We start from the raw sequence: 13,110 nt of genomic DNA, 5'->3' as shown, positions 1-13,110 counted from the left end.
ATGATGCTGCTTGGCCTGCTGTGTTCATCCAGCTCTACACCTTGTTAACTCAGATTCTCCAGCATCTGCAGTTCCTACTATCTCACTATTAATATTATTTGCATGTTTGTGTTCAAAAAATTGTGAATGATCATGTACAAGGTAATTGTGAACTGTACTTTGTTTCGAGCACAAAACAGTTAACTAATTTTTTAAAAGTAAACAGGTTACCTAAAGGACATTAAAATATTGTGATATTGATTTAAAGACACTTCTTGGAACTTACATGGCTGATGATAATTGCTTAGATTGGTTTACTGGAAATCACATGTCTGCATTTATGGCTTTAGTTTAGATACCATCTGAATTCCAGTTTTGGTACAGTTTGCTGACAGAGAGAGTGAGAGTAAACTCATGTGCATGAGAGAGAGACAGAGGGAAAGAAGTTACTCAGCACATCCTCTACTTTCTGATGGAACCCTTAGATCCCAGTGTGAAAAACTGATGCAGCCATTCTCTTGAAAAGCCTCTGAATTCATGATGGTTTCAGAATGAACTGTGACTGCAAAGATCCCAGTGACAATATCTTGTGTTTAGTGGCACTTGTGTGTGTGTATGCCAGGACATCAACCAAAAGCCATTTTCCTTCAAGCACTAACAATTATTGGTCAAAGTGTTTTCTCTTTAGTTCATGTCTGTGTATGTGTAAGATTATTTAGAACAATAATTATTAATAACACAGTTTGAAATATGGAAGTAATCAGTTTTATATCTTTACCAAAGATATAACGTTTTCAAGTTTTTTTTCTTTATTAAAGAAATTTGGTTGATGGATCTTTTTATTTTAAACCTAATATTCTTTTTATTAATACCCAATTTTCATCATTTGACTACAACACCTGTGACTTTCATGGAGTAAAACATTATTTATAAAGGTCATTTGCTAATCTAAAATTCCTGCTGTGTTCACATGACTAGCTCAGACCACCAACATGCAATATACAAAACTGGCTACATCAGAATTACTGTTTTCAATCATGAGGCACTAGAATTCGGTGAGGGGTCAATAATTTTACATTTCTTATTTTCTTTCCAGTTGCTTTATAACCTTTCTTCTCCATCATGTCAAGCTAGCTGTGAAGTTTTTAAGCTTGAAAAAGACAACACAGCTAGACTTGAAATGTATCAAAACCATACTTCAGTATCTTGTTTCCTGCGGCAAAGAAAAAATGAGGAAGAAAGCAACACGGACTGAATACAGCAAGGAAACAAAAAGCCCCTCTTCCTCTCAATCAAGTGGTGGTATTAAATGCTTGGAGAAACATCTGATCGAGACTTCAAGATATCCGTGAGCTTCGCCACTCCGGAGCTAAACACAGCAACAGGTAAGAAATTAGGATTCAGGTTTCATGTTCACAACTCAAAATCTATGAAATTTGCTACTTCTTTACCTTTCTGTCTATACAAGATACCCTCCTCTCCCAACCTTCTTTCAAAGCACACCATTTGACTTTTGCATACATTTTTGTTGTGTGTTTTATTAATTCTTTTCTTTTAAAAACTCGAGAAAACCTTTGAATTGCTTCTCCCTCATTTTTAAACTAATTTTAATTGAAGTATGATAGCCAATGCTTTAAAAAATGCTGTGACTGACAAGAGGGCATTAGAAAAAGGGGAACCACAACATCTCACCCTAATCGTAACTATATAGATCACGTATATAACTGACTGGGCAACGGATTTAAATTGATGTTGTGATTAGTGAAGAGGCGGGACTAGGGAGTGACAGTGCACTCCACCAATCTCAGTAAAGGATTCAGAAAATGGAGTGAGGAGCTACAATGTTGTATGAAAACAGCATATCAATGATTACCAGCGATCTGCCAAAGGAAACAGCTCAAGGATAGTGTTCAAAATAGTTTTGAAAACATATTCAACAGTTTCAATTGCAAGTGAGATATCCCACTGAAAATATAGTTTGCAATATACAGTATAATTCTGTTGGGAAGTTACAGGTGATGAATTTTCTTTTGAAATAACTGCTTTAAAAATGCATTTCTGCATGTTCAAGTTCTCCCATTTCTCATTTACCATAATCCATTTACATTCAATTTACACTTTCCATCAGTTATAATGAATAGGCTGTAGTAAAATCAGAGCTCAGAAGCAGCATCTTCAGTGAAATGTGGTGGCAATCTTCAAATGCTCAGGGAGGCAGCTGCAAAGCTAAAAGATACTTTATGTAAAGTACTGTGATCAGCTGTTTAAAGCATCAATAAACAGCCCAACAGCATCAAAAACAGATCATATTCAACTATAATTTAATCTCCGGAAATTTTGTGTACCACCAGAATCACAAAGAGAAAAACGACTCCCAACTTAACCATTTACACTCATTAAATGCAATCATTTTAGGAGGTCAGTTCTCACACAACAGTGGTACTGCCAAACTTCTGAAACCCAACTATATTTCCACAGTCAATTCTTCCAACTCCCTGCTTCAGTTTACTTGAAGCGTTCAAAAGAAATAATCTCTTAAACAAGGAGTAGAAAACTTACTGCATTTGATAATGGTAATGGTAGAGATCTGGTTTAAAGAGGAAGTGGATTAGGAATGTAATACTCTTGTCTACGGGAAGTTTAGGAAAGTAAACAAAATACTGTTGACACTGGTGGTGCCCCTACCTTCCAGCCAACAGCTCCGGGTTCAAGCCCTAATCCAGAATTTAACGGCCGAGGAGGATACATTGATAATGCAGCCAACAGATTCAGTGTTAACCTGCAGGCCCTCCAGTATATGCCAATGGCAAGCAGTAAAAGGGAGAGAAATTCCTGGTCAACCATGAGTGAAAAGTAAATTGGAGTCTTTACCGTCAGTGTTCATAACTCCGATCGACAACGTGCAAATAAGAGGTGCCACAATAACTCTGCCAACTTGGAAAACTGCTTGGCTGGACTGGATCAGATTGGTGCCAGCAACATGGGGGGCTGTTCCTGTTGGAGGGGATTCTGGACTTGCCTCCTTACCCTAATTGTGATGGAGATTGCAGCACTGTGGATCAAAACCTGCCTTTGTACAGACAACTGAAGATGATGATAAAATGAAATAGAACAGATAGCAATATTGCTCAAATTCACCATTATAACACTGGAGACAACTACCAAAGTGATAACAGGGACTTCAATTTTCCTAATATAGATTGAGATAGTGACAATATTGCCAACTCTAAAAGAAAGGAAATAGTGCTGGTTATAGTAAGTAGTTATTATAAAAACACATTAACAAAGATTTAAATAGAAGAATAGGTAGACGAAAGAGATTGGGGCAAATGAAGAACAAAGGATCTTCTTGTTGAGGCAGAGATACCAAATGAGTGCTTTGTAATTATCTTCACTGAAGAAGTGGGTGTTTCCAAAGTATCTGTAAGGAGATAATAGAGATACCAAATCGGATTAAAAAGTAAAATGAAGATGCTTAAAGGATTTGCAGTCTCAAAGAATGAATGTTAATGTACTCTGCACAGGTTGCTGAGAGAAACCAGGGTAGAAATTGTGCAGGTTATGGATAAAAATTTCTAATCCTTCTTGATTTAGAGAAGTTACCGTAGGACTGAAAACGTTGTAAGTCTGTTTAAAAGAAGAATCAGGGATAAATCTGTCAATTACAAACCAGTCCACCTCATACTGGTGGTGTGGAAACTCCAGACACAACAATCTAAACCAAAATAAATTTGTATTTGGAAAAGTATAGGCCAATAAATGAATGTCAGCATGGATGTGTTAAAGACAAATCTTAAATAACTTGATTGAATTTTTAGGTAAAGGACTAGAGAGGGAGGATAATTACAGGAAAGATGTGGAAGCTTTAGACAGGGTGCACAGGAGATTTACCAGGACGCTGCCTGGCCTGGAGGGCAGATCTTATGAGGAAAGGTTGAGGGAGCTAGGGCTTTTTTTTCATTGGAGTGAAGAAGGATGAGAGGTGACTTGATAGAGGTTTACAAGATGATGAGAGGCATAGATAGAGTGGATAGTCAGAGACTTTTTCCCAGGGTGGAAATGACTATTACGAGCAGGCATAATTTTAAGGTGATTGGAGGAAGGTATAGGGGAGATGTCAGAGGTAGGTTCTTCACACAGAGTGGGGGGGTGTGTGGAATGCGCTGTCAGTAATGATAGTAGAGTCAGATACTTTAGGGACTTTTAAGCGACTCTTGGATAGGCACATGGAGGATAGTAAAATGTAGGGTATGCTGGGTGGATTACCCTTAGTAGGATAATAGGTTGGCCCAACGTCGTGGGCCAAAGGGCCTGTACTGTGCTGTACTGTTCTGTGCTCTATGTAATGGTAGCATTACTAAACATTTTTTGGAAGTCTACATACACGGACATCACATAACGGATTAAAAGAACTGTATTATCAAGTGTGCAAAATTGGCAATGGGACAAAAACAGAGTTGTAGTGAATTGTTGTATCCCCAAGTCAGGTAGAAATATGACCTTAACTTGGGAATAAAGAATCTGCTTCCAAAATTTGCAGATAGCACAAATCCTAGAAACATCATGACCACGGGAATGATATGAAAAGACTTCAGGTGAACAGACTGATGAAATCTAACAGAGAAACAATACAAAGCTAAAATAAAAACAAGTTATATGAATTGAAGAGTACAATTTTAAAAAGGGTGCAGGAACAGAGATACCAGTGAGTGAATACAGGTATATCTTTGAAGGTAGCAGGACAAATTGAGACAGCTATTCAAAAAAATGGATGAGACTTTGGTTTTACTATTGGAAGAATAGATTTAAAAAGTAATAAGTTTCACAATCTTTACTGGAGACTAATTAAACTTCAGCTGGAGCAGTCTCCCTAATATGGGCAGCACAATTTAGGAAGAATATCATGACCCAAGAGCAGATACAGGAAGGATTCACCTGAATGGTACTATGAGAAGGCTGGGGTTGCTTTCCAGAAGTGTAGCGTAAGAATAAATGATACAATTAAGGTTTTCAAAATCTTGAAAGGTTTTGCTAGAGCAAACAATGAGAAATTATTTTCAGCGACAGCATTAAAGTTGATAAGGAAATTCAATGGGGTGACAAAGGAGTTACTTGTCTGCTTTGGCCTGAGAGTAGTTGTGGTCTGGAACTGCCTGAAAGAGTTATGCAAGGTGATTCAACATCAACTTTCAAAGCAAATTGAACAAATACTTGAAAGGGAGAGATTTCTTTGATAACCAGGAAAGAACAAAAAAGGGTGGGACCTGTTGAATAGCTCCATTGCATCCATATCATTTATTATCCTTTCTCTCGACTATTCCAACACACTTGTGGTTTCCCTCCATAAAGTCAAGGTCATCCAAACTTTATGATGCATCCTCTCACTCACTTGCCCATGATGGTTGAGCAGTGCAACGATTTGAAAATTCTCATCCTTCTCAAATCTATCTTAAGGCTTGCTCTCCCTACTTCAGTAACCTCCTCCAAGTCCTAAACTTCAGAATTTGGCCCAATTCTGGTCCCTTGTTTATTCCGAATATTAATCCTGCCTTCAACTGCTGAGGCCCAAGGTTTTGGAATTCCCTCCCTAACTTGTCTGTCTCTGTACCTTTCTTTCGTCCTATAATCCCCTCGTGAAATCAAACATGTCTGATCATGGTTTTGGTCATCTGGACTTGTGATTCATTTGCAAATTCTGCTCGATAACATTCCCATGAAGCAATTTATGACATTTTATTTTGTTCGCGTACTGCATAACCGCAAATTGCTGCCTCCAAAGAGCTTGCAAGGTCATCGTGGGCCAAATGGTCATCTTCTAGTCATCAATCTATGATTAACATAAAACTGGAAGGGGATTTGAGAGTAGTCCATGAAACAGTCACAATTTTACCACATTTTCAGCCTTATGACAATCCTTCAAATCTAAAAATAAATCCACAGTTACGTAAAAAGTCTACTTTATCTGAACCAATTGGGAAGAGACATTTTTCTTAAAATGGAAAACAAAACCATAAATGCATTTCATAACGCAAGTGCAACATTTATTATTGATACTGCTTACTTGCCTCGAGTAACATGTGCACGAACAATGTCGGAAGAATTTTAGTTCAAAAGTTGAAAAATGCGGTCTGGTGCAAAATATTATGCGCCAGTTGGCTACTTAATTTTTGCGTCTTTTTATTTTAAATTATCCAGGCACAGGTGTTATGAATTGTGAAGTCAACAATTCTGGTCATTCGAGGTCTTGAGATTATGAGGAAATACCCCTGCCTCTCTTTCAATCTACTCAACGGTTTCATGTTACAACCTGAAGCCACTAAACTGCTTTTCAAAAGGTTAGACTTTGGTGTATAATTAACAGAAGCTATATTTTTCACATTTTGTGGGCTTGAGACACCGATTAATACACTTCCTGAATACCAGCTGCTACGGTATCCATGACAACAGCACCAATCTGAAGCTCACTACATGGCTTGAAGTGCTCCCTCTTTTGTTACTCTTTCAGAAATGTACTGCATTTTCACCCCCTCTCGATGCATTCTAAACCGCTCAATACAAGCAGGCTTTTATAATGTCAATTGTGCACTTGAGGCTATTTAATGTTGATGAAGAACCTAGCAAAGTTGGAGGCACAAGAACAGGCCAGAGATATGGAAAACTATTTTCACACCATCACACAAAATTGGAGCACATTCCCCTGTCCAACAAGGGCTTCAAATCAAGTGTTTCCCTGTGTTACTAAGTTTGAAACTACCTGATCAGTGGCCTCTGCCACTTTCCTCCTCCTCCTAGCTCATCTGGCTACTTCCTCTTAAGCTTATCCCGGCTCCAAACCCAAAAGCGTACTGTTCTCTTATTTCTCTCCCATCTCCGTTCCTCCCTTTCATTCAAGTTCCCTCTCCTGTCCCCTTGAATCACTGAAGTGTTGATCAACCAACTGCCATGTCTGGTTCTCATGCCAGCTGATATTCTTCTCTCTCTCTTCAGGTCCTATTCCTCTCACTTTCATATTTGCCATTATCACTGTCCCCAGTTGGGTGTGACAGCACTCACCTGGGTCCATTTTTATCAATGAATTATCGCCACAGTATCATTTCCAATGTTTTTTCTTCCTGCTCCTGAACTGTAACCTCTGTTGACCCACAGGTATCCATCCCCTTGTATTTTAACACAGAAATACAAGAGCTTAGCCATGTTTACAGCTTGCATGTACAACTTAGAGCCAACTTGCATCTCTAAAAGAAAGGGACAGTGAGCTTGCAGCAGTTGCTGGAAGTAGCTGGGGAAATGCTTTCCGACAGGAACACTCAATTGTACAAGAGGGTCAAGGGCATGCTCCAAGACACAGTGGAGAGGAGGAGAGAGATCCTCACAAAACACAAGGAAGCTTTCGACATACACCGTGAAGGTAATGGAAATAGTTAGTAGCCTTGGTCAATGTTAGCAGCATGGAGCTAAAGGCCTGGCCACATAGTGCAAGAAGTTCAGTCAGCTCACACACGAGGTCAGAATCACTGAATGAGTCTTCAAATACCATGTCCTTACCAATTAAGCACTAACCTCACACACTACTCAATTCACCTATGGCCCTTCACTCACCTACTAAAAGTCTCTATCAACCATGATTCACGCCTTAACTTCATCTTCATACGCTTAGCTGCAAATCTCACACCCACATCTCACAGCCTTTGCATACTGTTTGCTATTCACCCACTGCAGCATTATAGAGGTCATGGGCTCTAATGAAGATAAAAATGTTGAAGACGACATACAATTCTACCAAACGTGCTTTCTCACATTACACTTCCCCCTTCATCCAAAAGTTTTTCCCTCACCTATACGCTAATGTTGTAAACCTGAATCTCTTGCTTTTAGGAGCAAAACTTACATTTACATGACATTTTTACCAAAATGAAATGTCCCAACATGCTTTGCAAAAGTATTTCAAACCAAAGTAGCAGAATTCAGGCCATGGCGTTAAATCTGCTTCTCTCACTACATATGCCGCCTGACCTACAGAATTTGTCCAAAACCTTACATTTTTATTTTGGGTATCCAGCATCTCAAGTATTTTGTCTTTGAGGTAAAGTGCAGTTTGAGGTGAGTCTTAGTGTAGATACATGGTCAGTAGTTCATCTTGGGGTCAAACATGACACTAGGTGTGGACTGAAATAGTAGGAACTGCAGATGCTGGAGAATCTGAGATAACAAGGTGTAGAGCTGCATGAACACAGCAGGCCAAGCAGCATCAGAGGAGCAGGAAGGCTGACATTCAGAAAAGGTTTCTGAAGAAGGGTCTCGGCCCGAAACGTCAGCCTTCCTGCTCCTCTGATGCTGCTTGGCTTGCTGTGTTCATCCAGCTCTACATCTTGTTAACTAAGTGTGGACTGTTCAGTTTAGCCTCATCCAGTGCCAATGAGGATGCAGATTGTGGCTATGGAACAACACCTTCAATTGGGCTAATATTTAGCAGAAAGACATTTCTGCCTGTCAAAATCTGAATATCTGATGAGCAGCCTGATAAATCTAGAGACAATACAATGCCCAAGAGAGCCGATAGTGAGGTACAGCTGGGTGTACTTTTAAAAACTGATTGCTGTCGGATGATATTTTTTAGGTAGCATGTTGATGAGAAATAGGAGAGGTCATGAGAGACTGACTGAACCCTAAAGACTGTTCTCAACACTCAAAATAATGCACCTGTAAAACATGTCTCTCTGCTGTTCTCAGCCTTCCAGCAGAGATCTGACTTCTCAATTGCCTACCTCCATGGATCCATCTCCCAAATACAAAGATCCTTCCCTGTTCTCCCTCCTCCTCTCCCCAATGCCTAGCTACTAAATGATGACACTACTCCCTCCTCTCCCACACCCCCTTAAAAAATATATCACAGGTTGCCACCACCCTAATCTCCCCCCAAATCACTTCTGTTTGAACTGGCAATGTCCCAGCTTCTTTCACTTAGCTGCTTAGATCTTGTCCTACAGTCGCACCGCTATGGGAATGAGGTTCACAACACTTTCTCTCAGACCTCTCAAATTGTGTGCCAGGTAACAGTCTGTGCAGGGACAGGAGGTGCAAATACAGATGCTCCTGGATTTCTATCAGTGAAAGTTAGAGAAGTGAAGGCTGGACGGAATAACAGGAACAGTTTCACTGAAGTGATGAAGTATATGGAATTAGGACAAAAGGTATGAGATTCTACATATTTCTTTATCTACACACTTCTGTTTTATGGCTCAGAATTACAGCAAGGTGGAATCAAATGGACAAGAAGACCTGGTCATTAGTCGTAAAAAGATTAGACAGTTTTAAGTGCTTTGTGCACTTGGGACAATTCTGTAATCTGGTAGACATCCATTAATTTATCATCAATTCTGGGATAAAATTAAGAATGGATGTAAGATTTGTTTGGACTGAAAAGCATTGGTAAACCTGAAAGCATTGGTTGGAGGGGATAGAACACACATCCAGCGACATTGTAAGATGTCTCTGTAAATAAACTTATGTAAGCATTTTCATGTTGCCACAATGCCACAGTAACGTGAGTTGTACATTCCATCAAATACATGCGGCCGCCAATCAGGAAAGACATTCTGCCTATCACACAACTGGATAATGTTGTGTTGGAATTTCAGTGCCAGTGTGGTGCCAGATACTTAGGTCTGACATCCTAGCAACTGGCTAATCAAATTAAACAGTTTATTCCTTTGGATGTTTGCAATCGGAAGAGACCACACGCAACTAATACACATCTGCCGAACTAAAAAAAAACTCCCATTTGAAGTAATTCTGCAACTGGGCACCAGTGAACAACTCCGAGTGTGTATTAATAATTTCTTTTTTAAAAATTCTCTTGTGGGTTGTGGGCGCTGCTGGCTGGGTCAGCATTTATTGCCCATCCCACTTACCCTGGAGAACGTGGAGGTGAGCTACCTTCTTGAACCATTGAAGTCCATATGTTGTAGATTATACCCACAATGTCATTCGGGAAGGAGTTTCAGGATCGTGACCCAACAACACTGAACAAACGGTAAAGTATTTCCATGTCAGAATGTGGCTTAAAGGAGAACTTGCAGATTGTAGTGTTCCCATATACCTGCCTCCATTGTCCTTTTAAATGGCATTGGTCATGGGTTTGGAAGGTGTTCTCTGAGAAGTTCTGGTGAATTACCACGGTGCATTTGCAAGACGGTACGCGCTGCTGCCGCTGAACATCGGTAGTGGGTGGAGTGGATATTTGTGGTGCTAATCAAACAAACTGCTTTGACTTGGATGGTGTCAACCTTGTGTCTTGTTGGAACTGCAAGTTCAAAGCAGGTGAGGAAATTTAATCAATCACCCGACTGACTTGTGCTTTGTGGAGTCAGAAAGTGAGTTATTCACTACACGATTTCTAGCTACCGACCTGCCATTGTGGCCAAATTAATTAAATGGCTAATTCAGTTCAGTTTCTGGTCAACGGTAACCACCAGCAGGTTAAAGGTAGGCGATTCATTGATGGCTTTACCATTCAATGTCAAGGGGCGACAGTTGGATTCTTTCTTGTTGGAGATGGTCCTTGCCTGGCCCTTGTATGGCACAAATGTTACTTTGCTATTTGTCAGTCTAAATCTGGACTTTGGATTTGGGCATAGAATGCTTCAGTATCTGAGGAGTCGCGAATACTGAACATGGTGCAGGCAGGGGAAGAATTCAATATATTAGAAATTTGGAGGCTTCCTTTCTTCAGTTAAACACCTTGGCCAATCAGTTTCAACTTGCCGATCAATTAGCATTTGTTTCTACCAATTATCAAGAGTTGAGACCGCTCAAAATTTTGCATTCGTGTGTTTGTCCTGATGACTGCAAGACAGAAAGCTTTGACAACATAGCTTTCCTTTTCACAACTTTCAAATTCCATAATCAATTGTTAAATCTTATCCTTGACCACAACATAAAAGGGACAATTTCAGCATTCAAAGGAATCCAAAGTACACACAGTGTCCAGAGATGGAATTAGAGTAGTAATATCATGAATTAAATCCCTCTCTACCTAAACTGGAAGATTATTTGTGCCAACAATACCTAATTTTTTAAAAAAAAATCAATTAAAAAATGTTGTAGTGTACCCAAGAGAACTCTGATTGAAGCAACCTTTTGTTTGTACTAATTGGGCCTAACTAAATGTCAGAACAGTTTTGATATAAAAATCAGTAATCAACACCACCGAACGGAGAGCAGGGATTCCAGATCCCACTCCAAAAAGGTCTAGGTGTTTGTTTCACCAAACAGAAGTTGCAAATTTTCCCTGGGCGAGAAGGAGAAATCAGTTGAGATTTAGCCTTCCTGCCTCTTCTGGGAGCTATCTCCTTGCTTGTCAGCTACAGAGCTATTAATTTAGATTAACCTTAGATATCAGCTGAAACAATTTGGACACTTTGCAACTCTAAAGACACTTTGTCAATCCGAAAAGATAGCAGAGGGCTTATCCCAAGGGTCATGCTTTGTGAGGAGGTAGAATAAATGTGATAAATATAATCCACTTAAAAATGATCTAAATAGGGGCTAAAATTAAACATCATTTCTCCACTCCTCCAGGAAAGGTCACATTGTAGACTTTTCAAAAACATGCATCCAAAATAGAAAACACAGGCTTGGAACATAATACACAGCACACAAAAACGTACAGGCCAAATATAGTTGCAATGTATACATGACCAGAAGTACAGATAAATAGTATTTGTTGTACTAACATATGAAACTGTCTTATTAGCCATAACTGAAAGATATAAACAGAAATGTTACTATTTCTTTGAAAGAACACTGCTGATTACAGTAATTACAGCAATAAGCACTGGCTCTGTCAGACTAACATTTCTCAACATTTAAAATGGTTCCACGCTACCTCCTGGGATGCACTGAGATTTATAAATTATCAACTTCTAATCTCTTTTCAGAAAGAGAATCCCCAGACACCATCTAAATAAAACTAGTTTTTTTTTCCCCCCCGAATAGGGGTGGGAAGCAGTTATTAATATATCATAGTTCCATAGTTCCAATAACAGTTTCAACATAACACTATTACTGGAAACTACCAAAATCTACTCAAGGATTTTCAATTAGAATTCATGCACCCTATAGATTTGATATCCCAGTAGGTTTCGAGTACAGGAGCAGGAATGTATTGTTGTAGTTATACAGGGCCTTAGTGAGACCACACCTGGAATATTGTGCGCAGTTTTGGTCTCCTTTTCTGAGGAAGGATGCTCTTGTTCTCATGAGTGCAGCGAAGGCTTACCAGGCTGATTCCAAGAGATTGACTAGGTTGGGATTGTTTTCGCTAGAGTTCAGATGAATGTGGTGGTGGTGGTGGTGACGGTGGTTGGGGAGGGTGTGGTGTATCTCAGAGGTTTGTAAAATTGGGCCAGGGTAGATGCAGGAAGGATGTTCCCAATGGTGGGTATATCCAGGGGGCACAGTATGAGGATTCGGGGTAGACGATTTAGGACGGAGATGAGGAGACATTTCTTCACCCAAACAGCAGTGAGCCTGTGGAATTCATTACCACAAAGCAGTTGATGCCAAAATATTGAATGTGTTCAAGGTGACTAGATATAGCACTTGGGGTGAATGGGATCAAAGGTTACAGGGAGAAAACTGGATTTGGCTATTAAGTTGGATGATCAGCCATGATCGCGATGAATGGCAGAGCAGGCTTGATGGGCTGAATGGCCTCCTTCTTCTCCTATCTTCTATGTTTCATTACATTTTAAGGTTTCTGTTTGGATCAGGAACTCTGCACACCTTAACTGATGGTCTACAGGAATTTTGGAGCCATCAACATCAAGACATAATCTGCGCTGAAATTTGTGGAAATAAATTTACTTTAGAACAGAAGCAATGCTGCTTTTTCACTGTAACTGAGACTTTAGAAAGACAAACACACTTACCAATATTTGGGTGCTTTAAAAGTCGGCAAATCCGAGCCTCTCTTTCCAACTTCTGGTGATCTGAATTAAAAAGAATAGAAACATATTTAAGTTGGCATATTGAACATGAAGAATAATTCCCAGTAACGCAAAATCAAAGGTCAAGTTTACATGTGGAGAAGAAACCTATGGTTTCTATTCAGTTATGTAAATTGGAACA

The 13,110-nt window shown here is 39.6% G+C and overlaps 1 protein-coding gene across 5 annotated transcripts in view; it reads right to left on the bottom strand.

The window, feature by feature from the left end:
* The window catches only part of LOC109922295 (calcium/calmodulin-dependent protein kinase type II subunit delta), a 274,180-nt gene that overhangs the window by 173,925 nt on the left and 87,145 nt on the right, over window positions 1-13,110 (bottom strand). For all 5 annotated transcript variants that reach the window (XM_048597035.1, XM_048597047.1, XM_048597057.1 and 2 more), the window contains exon 3: window positions 12,912-12,971. In XM_048597035.1, the coding sequence (XP_048452992.1) occupies window positions 12,912-12,971 (60 nt within the window). The remainder of the gene's footprint in view (window positions 1-12,911; window positions 12,972-13,110) is intronic.

Source organism: Rhincodon typus, chromosome 1, assembly GCF_021869965.1.
Source record: "Rhincodon typus isolate 14 chromosome 1, sRhiTyp1.1, whole genome shotgun sequence".
Classification (NCBI taxonomy): Eukaryota; Metazoa; Chordata; class Chondrichthyes; order Orectolobiformes; family Rhincodontidae; genus Rhincodon; species Rhincodon typus.
This window is presented reverse-complemented; position numbering and strand designations above follow the sequence as displayed.